This window comes from Grampus griseus (genome assembly GCF_964374135.1).
Source record: "Grampus griseus genome assembly, chromosome: 10".
In the NCBI taxonomy this organism is placed as follows: domain Eukaryota; kingdom Metazoa; phylum Chordata; class Mammalia; order Artiodactyla; family Delphinidae; genus Grampus; species Grampus griseus.
Genome location: NC_139004.1, coordinates 24531012 through 24542757, shown reverse-complemented (window position 1 = coordinate 24542757; position 11746 = coordinate 24531012). Strand labels below are relative to the sequence as shown.

Genomic DNA, 11746 nt, shown 5'->3' with positions numbered 1-11746 from the left:
CAGAAACTAACACAACATTGTAAAGCAACCATACTCCAATAAAAATTTAAAAAAAAATAAAGTACAGCTCTCATTGGGAAAAGGGTACAAACTTTCAGTTATAGGATAAATAAGGTCTGAGGATCTAAATGCATAACATGGTGACTCTAGTTGATAACACTATATTGTATTTAAAAAAAGTAAATATGTAAGGCGATGATGGATGTGTTAATTAATTTGATGGGGGCAATCCTTTCACGGTGTATATCAAACAGCACATGATACACTTTAAATATTGTACAATTCTATTTGTCAGTTATACTGCATTAAAGCAGGAAAAAAATAGAGCAGAGCTCTCCCCTCGCCTCCCCCCACAGTTAGTCTCTGTTACAGACCCTATTTAATTTTCTTCATATCCCTACCATGCCGCTCTTGGGACTCATCCAGGTTGCCCTGCCACACGCTGCATTTCTGCCCAACATCAGACTCTGGAGCCTTTTCAGAGCCTTCTTCACAAGCCTGAGCTCCAGAGAGGGGAGGGCTGTCACTGATAATACATTATTTATTTCATGAAAATTCTGACCTTTTGAAATGAAGCAGGATTGGATGGGATTAGTGTGACAGCATGTTGGTAAGAAAGGCGTGTGAATCACGAAACTAAGAAAAAGGGAGAGGGTTTCCCTGGTGGCGCAGTGGTTAAGAGTCTGCCTGCCAATGCAGGGGACACAGGTTCGAGCCCTGGTCCGGGAAGATCCCACATGCCGTGGAGCAACTAAGCCCGTGCGCCACAACTACTGGGCCTGTGCTCTGGAGCCCGCGGGCCACAACTACTGAGCCTGTGAGCCACAACTACTGAAGCCTGTGCGCCTAGAGCCCGAGCTCTGCAGCAGGAGAAGCCACTGCAATGAGAGGCTCGTGGACCGCAACAAGGAGTGGCCCCCGCTCTCAGCAACTAGAGGAGGTCCACGTGCATCAGCAAAGACCCAGTGCAGCCAAAAATTAAATAAATGAATAAATAAATAAATTTTTAAAAAAAGAAGCTAGGAAGAGGCAAGGAAGGATCGTCTCTAAAGCCTTCAGAGAGAGTATGACCCTGTCACACCTTGATTTCACACGAAGAGCCTACAGAACTGTGAGGGAATACATTTCCATTGTGTTAACCACTATACTTGTTGTCATTTGTTACAGCATCTGTAGGAGCATGATACACAAGGCCAGCATGATTCTGGATTAGAATTACCCATTTTGTTGTTTTTCTCACTAGTGTAACCTCCTTGAGGACAGGGACTATATCTGGCTTATTTATCCTTAGTTACTGAGCTCCTGGAGCACAGAATGTTCCATATTATATATAAAATAAATATTAGTTCCATAACTGAATAGGAAAAAAGTTTGATTACCTGAAGGAAAAAGGTCCTCTGAAAAAAAAAGAGAAGAAAAGTTTTTAGGTTGTGGGTCAGAAAGGCAGCAAAATTCAAAAAAGACTATCTTTGTGTCACCAAGAATATCAGATGACAATTTCTACTTAACTCTTTCTGACTATGATAGTTGGTGTATGACAATTTTTTGAACAGATCAGAGCCCATGACACTTTCTCTCCCTTTATTTATGTTTAAGTCCCAGGCACATTCTAGGTGGAGATCATGATTTCGTATGTGATCAAAACAAAATGGATTGCTCTGCAGCTAAATCTGCATTCTAATTAAATGAGCCCTTATACTTTGGAATATTTATTAGCTTCACAGTAGCCAGGATCTACATATAGGTAAAGCACTTCACTGTTGGAAAACTTCCATCTCCTGAAGTTTCCCTGTGTTCTGGGCAGCCACGCCCGCTTTATTGCATCCTGAAAATCTTCTTTGCTTCTTCCAAATTTTTCTCATCCATGGGGGGCTTCCTCTGGCTGCCAGGCTGCAAAAACTTCTTCACGGCAGGGAGATTGCTGACTCTGGTTTTCAGGGCCTGCAACGCACAAGAGCACAGCTCAGAGTGCAGCCAAAGACCAGCCCTGTCGTGAGCACAAACCAGGGACTCTGAGACCCTCCCAGAAAAGGGCCAGCCGAGGCCCCTCCATCAGCACCAGGATGAGGCTGGACACAGACACCTAGTGAGGCAGGAAGATAAAAGCATAATAATGTTTTCCCCAGAGATGTCTTAGTTTAAGACTTCACTCAGCTCAAGTCTTCCTCATGTTCTTCCTACACGTAAATTCTGCAGATTCACCCTGTCGTGCGATACGAGGAAGAGTAATGTGTCTCACACGACAACACAGATAAAGGCTCCAAGATATCAAGACAGGAAGGTATAGGGGAATTGGGCTGGAACTGAAGACAGAAAACATGAAAGGTAGACAATGGGGCCAGTAAGAACCAATCTGCCCTCGGAGAGAGGGAGAGATGGGGAGAGAGAAACGAACTTGGAAGAGAAGGAACAGGAGCTGAGGGGAAGAAATGAGATGGTGGCAGACCTGCGCAGACAGACTCACGTAAAGAAAGAGGAGGACACACCTGGGAGGGAGGGAAGCAAAGAGGAAATGAAGAAAGAGACTGAAATGGAACAGGGGCAGAGAGAGGCGCTAAGTCCTGGGTCTCTCTCCTGGGAAAAGGCAAGTCATTCTCCTTGGGGCAGCGACCATCTCCAATGTCTTTGGCGTGACCAGATTCTTTCCATGCCCCAGACCAAGGCCTTGGAGTGAACTGTGGAGACCTGGGGGCAGTGAGGCCTGGACAGTGTCAGGGACCCTAGCATCACAGTCCCAGGGTCCAGAGAGCAGATGCCGAGGTGGGAGATGTGGGCTCCCCCCAAAGGCTGTGAGAGAGCTCACCTTCAGCAGAGGGAAGTTGGCCAAAAGGCTGGGGTCCAGCTCTTCCACGTAGTAGAGAAGTTCAACCAGGTGGATGTCAGCCCTGCTCAGCTTGTTGCCCACAAGATAGTCTTGTCCATGACCCTTCAACACCTGGCGAATGGAGGGGTCAGATCAGGAACACAGGCCCGGGCAGGCTGGGCCCAATGCTCTTCCTCTGTCTCCCCTGCCCCACTTCCCCCTCTGTGCCTCACTGGGTGGGTGTGGACCTTCAGACCTTCTGCTGCCCCTGGATCAGTGAGACGGGCCAGGTGGGTCCCTGCTGTTCCCTCCTCAACCTCAGCGGAAGCCAGGACACCATTTTCTTTTCCTGTTCCCACCTCGCTGTGGCTGCCTTACTTGCTTCCACTATATACACCGTGTTTCTGTTGACCTCACACCCTAAAGCATGCAGCTCTGAACTTCATGATGCGGCCTTTCATCCGTCTCTCTCTCTCCCCTCCCCCACCTTGGGCAGTGATTCCACCTTCATGACAGCTTTCTACCACCCTAAGCAAATTATTGCAGAGTCTGTATTTCTTCTCTCCTCTTGTCTGCTCTCCTCATTTCCTGGTCTCTCCCTCTGGAACCTGAAATAAACCTGGGTCAACCTGAATTCCCATCTCCCTGACAAAATCGACTCTGACTCCTATTCCACCTGTCTCTGTCAATAACACTGTGGAATATATTATAATTTGCATGCTGAACTGTCTAGGGGTGATTGCACTTAATGTTTGCAACTTACTTTGAAACACCCCCCAAAATAATATGTTTGATCAGAGGAGAAAAGGATAGGGAGATACATGATGAAGCAAACATAATAACAAAATACTAATTTTTGATTCTAGGTGGTGGGTATGTATGAGTTGATTGTACATCTCTTTCAACTTTTCTATGGTTGAATTTTTCATAATAAAATATTGGAAAAAATATATGATGCTTACTTAAAATATTGCAACAATATGAAAATCATAGAGGCAAAAACACACATATCACCACCAAGTAAAGATAATAACATTTTGGCAAATATCCTACCAGACTATGTATGAACATAGAAGTATAGCTAAAAATTAAAGAACATAGTAAGACATCAAATGCTATTTTGTAATATACATTTTTCATTGATGTTATCATGGGGGTCTTTGATTTCAAAACACAGATGTACTTAAACTGCAATGACTATAGGGGTTTCCACCATGTGAATGTGCCTAAACTTTGAGCACCATAAAGCCAGAAGAATGTAGTTTCTGATTACTATTATTCACTCCTTAACTAGGACCTGACACATAAGCAATGAATTAATACTTGTGAAATGAAAGAATGATTTAAACTTTATAAAGATGAGGGTGTTGGTTAAGCTTTTTATTTTTATGTTAGCCTTCTGCATCTCTTACGATCATTTTTTTTTCAGTTCATGATTCTTGTTTAGCATGATTTCAGGTAGTTTGGATCTTGAGGTGTTCTCCTCTTACCTTCAAAGAGAAACATTAACTAAGATATATACTACATATAATGATGGAACATTATTTTCCTGGTTTTGTATGATTTTCTTCAAAAGTCTGAGAGCCATGTCCCCAAACTTTGTAGATTATTTTTCCCTGAACAACTTTTCTTCTGATTCTTCCTCTCCACCACTCTGCCCCCATCTCTGTTTAGATACATCTCATCCATCCCCCAAACAGTACCACATTCTCCTGATGGGTAGGGTCTCGTATCTCCCTACACATGGTACCAGAATATTTTCTGATGCATCGCTGTCATTGTGCTCCTCTTGGATCAAAGCCCCTGCACTGTGTTCTGCAGGATCCATGTACTCCAGGCTCTAGTGTGGCTCTCAGAGTTTCCATAGTCCAAGCTCTAAGTATAAGAATTCCAGATTGGGTCTGAGTAAATCAAAATTTTGCTGACGGGCTTCCCTGGTGGTGCAGTGGTTGAGAGTCCACCTGCCGATGCAGGGGACATGGGTTCGTGCCCCGGTCCGGGAAGACCCCACATGCCGCAGAGCGGCTGGGCCCGTGAGCCATGGCCACTGAGCCTGCGCTTCCGGACCCTGTGCTCCACAACGGGAGAGGCCACAACAGTGAGAGGCCCGCGTACCGCCAAAAAAAAAAAAAAAAAAAATTGCTGAAAAATTATAACTTGGGTACAATTCTTCCTCATAGTCAATTTTTATAAAATGCCCTAGAGTCAGGGTGCTACATTAGTATTCAGAAAGGCTCACAGAGGTGAAGGTCAATGCCCCTGCAATGCCAAGCACTATTTTTCTTTGTGCTTTGATCCCAGTGCCAAAAATGCTGAACAGTCCACTCACTTTTTCAAATGCAGGAAGATAACGGTTTGTTATACTCTCTTTGATCTGGCTCGTCTTGGCATCTTTCTGATCAGGTGGGCACAGTGGCAAATGCATGATCATTTCACCCAGATCTGCCACACCCTCTGCATACATATCAATCCTGAAAGACAAAATGACCAACTTGTCAAATGTCTCCTGCGATAGATTTTACAGTTTAGAATGGGTAAGGATGGGGCGTCAGGAGGTGGCAGAGTAAATCACCCCCACTGGGTGCATTTTTCTATGTCAGTCATTTAGTTATGATTTTTCTTAAATTTAACATTTCATTCTAGAGCAAGCCATCGAGGAAGATATATGTCTAATATTTTTCTTATATACATGACCAAATGTAGGGACAGAGCATATCAGTGACCTGTCCAGAGTCACAGGCATGAGAGAAACGGGTGGAATCACTGCAGGTAACCACTGAGACCATGCCTAGGGTTTGCCGTCTCTGCTGTGGTGTGTTCTGTGCACAGTTAGTGTGATGAATTAGTAACACCTCAGTCATGTCCAGAGAGAGTCCTGGCACCACGGACCTAGCCATGTCCCTCTCCCTGTCCCATCCTGTTACACTACCAGGACCCTTTAGATGCCCAACCAGCACTTCCTCCAGTTATTTCCCATAGAATATGGTTCCACAACCCTCTTCACATATTGTTGCCCAACTCTAGCCTTGTTTGCATTTCTCAAGACTCCACCCAAAATATCCCCCGAAATCGTGCGTTTCTTCATTTTGTTCCTACAGTATATATTCCAGGTAATTTTGCTGTTTTTCTTCCAAACATGGTTTCCTACAATAGTCTTTTTAAATGAAAGCTTTATTGAAATATAATTCCCATACCAGAATGTCACCCTTTTCAAGTGTAAAATTGTGTGATTTTTCTTTGTAAAGTCACAGCATCCTGTACCATCATCATACTCTAATTCCAAAATATTTTCATCACTTGCAAAAGAGACGCTGAGTGCTTTTTCAGGCATTCAGTGTTCTTCCCTCCCTCCAGCTTCTGGTAAACACTAAACTGCTTTTGGTTTTACGGATAGCAATGTTCTGCACGTGCCAAACAAATGGAATCATACAATATGCATCATTTGTGTCTGGTTTCTTTCTGTAAGAGAATGTTTTCAAGGTTCACCCATGTTGTGACACGGATCAGGACTCCATTCCTTTTCATGGCCAAACAGCATTCCACTGTACGGATGTGCCTGCCTTTGTTCATCCATTCATGGACATTTTGTTGTTTCCACTTTTTGAATATTACGAACAATAGTGCTATGAACTTTTGTGTACAAGTTTTAGTGTGGTTGTATTTTTAATATTTTTAATTCTCTTGAGTATATTCCTAGTAGTGGATTGCTGAGTTGTATGGTAACTCTATGTTTAACTTTTTGAGTAACTGCCACATTCCATGATTCAATCATGGGGTCCCATCACAACACAGAGGAGACCCCCCCAAATATGGCTGTATTGAATCAATCTGCCTGCTACAAACTGATATTAAAATGTTCCAGATAACCCTGGCATCGTGGGCTCCGTCTCTGCAAACCCTTGTCAAGTGGCCAGTCCATATAAAGGGCTGATAAATTAGGTTCCTGGTTATCATTCTTATAATTTCTGAAACTGGAGAATCACCTTGTCTAGATACTTACCTTCTGAGGTTTTATCCTCTAGACACTCAGACAGTTTGTCCCTTGTCTGATCCCTGTGAACACATCCTGCTCACTCAGGGAAGGACCTAGATTGTTCTTATTAATCATTAATGAAAGAACAGAAAAAATACCGTACAGGGCTCTCTCTTTCATGTCTTTCCCATAGAGGTTGTATTTGGTGGCAATGTAGTTGAGAATGGCTCTGGTCTGCACCAGCTTCATCCCATCAATTTCAACCATGGGCACTTGCTGGAACATCAAACTCCCTTCTTTGGAAACAAGAAAAGAAATAGAGTGAAATGTTGGATGAATCATACTGTCAAGGTAAACTGAAACATTTTATGTATCAAAATTTTTGTTGAAATGACTGAAGACATAAAAGGAAACAAAAATCTTACCTGGTAAAATTTCAATGGAAATACCTTTTAGCTTCCTGTAATCCTTTTGCTTATCAATTTGCCTTTTTCTTTTCAATCTATTATTTCAGTTAACTTTTTATTTCCCATTCAGAGCATGGTATGTCCCTTTATTTTATGTGTTTGATTTGTCTTCATGGATTTTTAAGAAGGATGTAGGAGAAGTTCCACCAGCCAGTTGCCAAGTCAAAAGGGAAATTCTCAAAGTAAGTCTCATGGGGTTCATGGCATTGAGGCCAGTTCTAAGAGAGACTCCTACATAGAGTGTTTTGTACGCCCTTCAAATCCCACCACTGGATGGTGTGCAGGACAGGCCTGTTTTCCCAACTCCACTGATGCTGGTCCTTGCTCTTTATCTCCCTCCTCACACGTTCACCCGGACTTCGAACTAATTCAACATCACCTGGTTATTTGAGTCTGCAATATTGCTAGGATATTACCATGTCAAACCTGTCAGAGAAAAGAATTCAAGGCAACTGCTGGGCCTGTTTCTCCCCTCTTCTTTCTAATGCATTTGTTTTCCTTGGGTGGGAGGGCTGTGTGGCATCCTGGACTGATACAGTCACTCACGGTGCAGAAAGGCAGGGAGTGCACAGAGAGGGCATTCACAGGGTACCGCCCGGGCCGGCTCCTTTAGCAAGTACTCAGAGTTCCAGCCCTTCCTAGTCCTGAGTGAGCTGCAAGACCTGCTCAAGAAGCCCCACCCCTTACCTTTAACCATGCTTCTCCCTCTCCACTGACCCCACTCCCACCATGCACACACATGGCATTGCTGGGGTTCAAACCTCAACTTATGACTTGTACTCGATCCTCCCATCAGAGGAATTTAGTTTCTTGGTCTTACCATTTCTTAACTTATCCAAGTCTCCTGGAGTTTTTATAAATATCTCTTCAAACTGGAAAGCAGAAACAGTCAATGAGTTTTTGTTATTTCATTCCATAACATTATTGAGCTTGAATGACCAATGTCGGGTGCATACTATGGAGAAGCTAAGATTTCCGAGTTTGGCAGGGTACACAGAGGACGATGCTCATGGCCACCTGGAAATCTGGATTAGAGCCACCAAGATAAAAGCATGGGTTGCAGCACGTAATTGCTTATTTTGCAGATTCAATTCACCTCCACACCGTCTCCACCTCTGTCAATCATTAGGTTGTGATTTGGAAGGGGGAAATCACTGGAGGGAAGGGACTGAGAAGTCCCTCTAGTTATGGAGTTTTAATATCTCTGGAAAGCCCTTCTCTCCTTGTGAAATCAGGACAAGGTATTGAGTGTCCCCCAGCACGCAGTACCCATGGGGCCACTGACCCCCAAGATGCTGCCACCAGGGGCCTCTGCTGTATATTACCTCCCTCCATTCACTTTATATTTTGAAAAGGGGTCTTGATGGTGAAAAGTTTGGGAACTGGGAGTTTCTAACTTGCTAAACAGTTTATTGTGGCTCTACATGATCCCATAGGGTCAGACTATACAGACAGTGAGGTGTGTGGGCAACCATTTATAAAGCACCCAGTTCTAGATAACATAGGGGGTGGTGGGTGGTCAGTGTGGGAGGGTGGCTGAGGTAGGATGGGACTTGCTGGTGGGCTGTTGCTTGTGAGACCGACGGAGATGGGGTTGTGAGGATCTGCCTCTGGGCCCAGAGAACCCAGAAGTCCCGACCAAGAGCCTCTGGTAAGCCTTGTCTCACACCCTCCTCAGTCAGGCTGGGCTGGACAAGAGGAGGCCTGGGATGCTCTCAGCATCTCCCCCTACTTCACCTTCTGGTGGTGAACTCATCCTGCCCAGGGGCTCTGAACACAGGGGCTTAGGTAAACATGCTGTTAGGAGGCTAAGAGAGCACACTAGAGGTTCCCTTTGCAGGATGCCACCTCACCTGAAACCCTCCTTTACTGCTTGCTCTCCCCCTCAGGGACCAAGTCTCCAGAGTCTGTCCATGACTCCCTCCCCAGGAATCCCGCTCAGAGTTGCTGTGTCCCTCTGACCTGGGCTGAGAAGTGCTTTTCTCAGAGACACCTCTAGAGGGAAGCACTCAACAGAGTCCCACACTTGATCCTGAGAATACGTCATTTTAACACTTTAAAGTGCTTGTGTGTCCTCCTAGATGCTCCCACCCCTCCTTTAATCACCCACTTACTTGTCTGCATCCTCACTAGACTGTAAGCTGCCTGAGGGCAGGGACTGTGTCTGTCTAGTTCACCCCCATATCTCCACGACCTGGCAGGGAACCTAGCATTTCAAGGTGCCCAACGAATTCATTGCTGAGTGAATGCATTAAATCTAACAGAGAGTTTGTTACAATCCGCCTCTCTCTGTATTTCTGGTTTATGTTTTAACTTTAATTACATTTATTTTCTAATATGTATATTTTTGTCTTTTTGTTATGGACATTTGTAGCATACAGAAAAATGAACAGCAAATTATCATAATCCTCCTTGTACCCATCAACCAGCTTCAATAATTATCAGCTCAACCCAGCTGTGAGTTATCTATATGCCTACCCCCTCTCCCCTTCGTAATAATTTGAAAGAGATCCCAGATATCTTCTATTTCAACTTTAAATAGTTCAGTGTATATTTCTAAAACATTAAAACTATTAAAAATAAACACAATACATTATAGCACCTAACACATTTACAAAGTTTACTAAATATCAACTGATATTTAACGTTCATGTTTTTGACAGCTATATAAATGTCATAAATAATATTTTATAATTTTAAAAATCAAAATCCAAATTAGGCCCACACGATGTGATTAGTTTCTTAAATTTACTCTGTTTATTCTCTCTAATAAGAAGACATTTTAATAACATATTAGGACAAATCTGTTTATCTCTTAAATAACTGACAGATTTGTTTTAATGCAGAACTCTTAACAGGTCATTTAGTATGAAAAGTCCCCTAGCTTATGTAAGAAAAGTACTTTGATACAGTTAATTTAGATTCAACTTCAGATGAACAAACTCAGGACCTACCTCTACTCCAGCTGCAGCCAGGAGCCACCGGATGGCCTCCATTCTGCCCCGTCCATTGAAGTAGTGAAGCTTGGGTTTCCCCGCCATGATGGCAGTCTCCTGGTTTCTCTAAACCTTCATGGATGAATGAATGAATGAGTAAATGAATGAACAAAGAATAAAACCACAGAAGCAAGATGTACTTTATGATATATGACTGAACAGCACCAACAATGCTGAAGAAGTATTGGCCTCCTTTGTCGCAGAGTCGGAAGAGTCCCTGGCATGACTGCCTTGGCCCAAATTCCCACCCCCGATAGCCAACTGTGGGAAATTGCAACAAACCATTGTCCAGTCTCCATTGGGTAAAATCTGATTGTCTTGGCAGGCTAAGAGGTGAGTCTGTGGTGAGGATGCATGGCTGGGGGTTTGGGAGCAGAACAACTAGAGAACTAGTATTTATTAAAAACCTCCTAATGGGCTTCCCTGGTGGCACAGTGGTTGAGAGTCCGCCTGCTGATGCAGGGGACACGGGTTCGTGCCCTGGTCCGGGAAGATCCCACATGCCGCGGAGCAGCTGGGCCCGTGAGCCATGGCCGCTGAGCCTGCGCGTCCAGAGCCTGTGCTCCGCAACGGGAGAGGCCACAACAGTGAGACGCCCGTGTACCGCAAAAAAAAAAAAAAATATATATATATATATATATATAGTTATATAGTTATATCTATTAGTGAGGATGGTTGAGAAAACTAGATAAGGTATAAAAAATTCATAATAGGGACCAGGAAATCCAATTTCCCTCCTGCTCTCATTTCCTGAGAGACAGGCGAGTCTCTGAGCACACCAGATAGCCCACGCGTTTTCTTTCTTCTGTCTGTATCTGTCTGTCTATCTACATCTATCTATCTACCTACCTACCTCTTGACCCATAGCTCCAGTAGGAATGAGACTTTATACATATCCAGACTTTTTTCAGCCAAGTTATACAATGGCTCCCTTTTTATTTGGCTTGTGTGAAAGATGAGTGATGTTCACTGATTAGTTAACCTGGAATTCAGGAAGTTTCTGGCAAAGATTCAGTGCAGTCTGGCACAGCACTGAACACAGCCTTTCGAAACCCCAGGACCGCAGCTAACCCCTGGTTCTGCCCCTGAACCATGCACCCCACCTGCCTTTCCCCTCAGGCCTGGCCCCAGCCCCACTCACTCCCTGATCTGGACAACTCCAGAATCTGCTGGTCCCCCAGCCCCTTTGCATGCGTTCCAGCCATGGCAGTGGGTTCCACCCACTGCTTTTTAGAGCAGAAGCTCAGGGTCTCACTGTCAACACTTGATGGAAAAGATCCCTTGTCTCCTACCTCCTGTTTCTTCCCTGGAAATGCAGACATTTCTCTGATCCTTCTTGAACACCTTGTTTCTGGTTGACGTATAAACGTATTTCCTTCTCTTAACAAGTTTCCTTAAAACTTCCTCAACTAAGACTCATTGGGCAGTTTCCTGTGCTAAGAAATGATGGCTGCTGGGGAACACGATAGGAGCCTGATGTGGTGGCCGCCCTAAAGGGGTTTAAATC

General features: G+C 44.1%; 2 protein-coding genes across 2 annotated transcripts in view; both read right to left on the bottom strand.

Annotated features, from left to right (window-relative positions):
• Window positions 1-1564: 1564 nt before the first annotated feature.
• Window positions 1565-10355, bottom strand: LOC309827992 (glutathione S-transferase A2). The gene is made up of 6 exons (XM_082662991.1): window positions 10198-10355; window positions 8064-8115; window positions 6940-7072; window positions 5133-5274; window positions 2804-2935; window positions 1565-1941 (listed from the first exon to the last, which is right to left on the bottom strand). The coding sequence occupies exons 1-6, from the start codon at window positions 10282-10284 to the stop codon at window positions 1816-1818; spliced, it is 672 nt and encodes a 223-aa protein (XP_082519117.1). The 5' UTR covers window positions 10285-10355; the 3' UTR covers window positions 1565-1815.
• A 25-nt stretch (window positions 10356-10380) lies between these two features.
• The window catches only part of LOC309828215 (glutathione S-transferase A2-like), a gene marked incomplete at its 3' end in the record, with an annotated part of 6723 nt that continues 5357 nt past the window's right edge, over window positions 10381-11746 (bottom strand). The window contains exon 4 of the mRNA XM_082663479.1: window positions 10381-10500. Within this exon, the coding sequence (XP_082519605.1) occupies window positions 10381-10500 (120 nt within the window). The remainder of the gene's footprint in view (window positions 10501-11746) is intronic.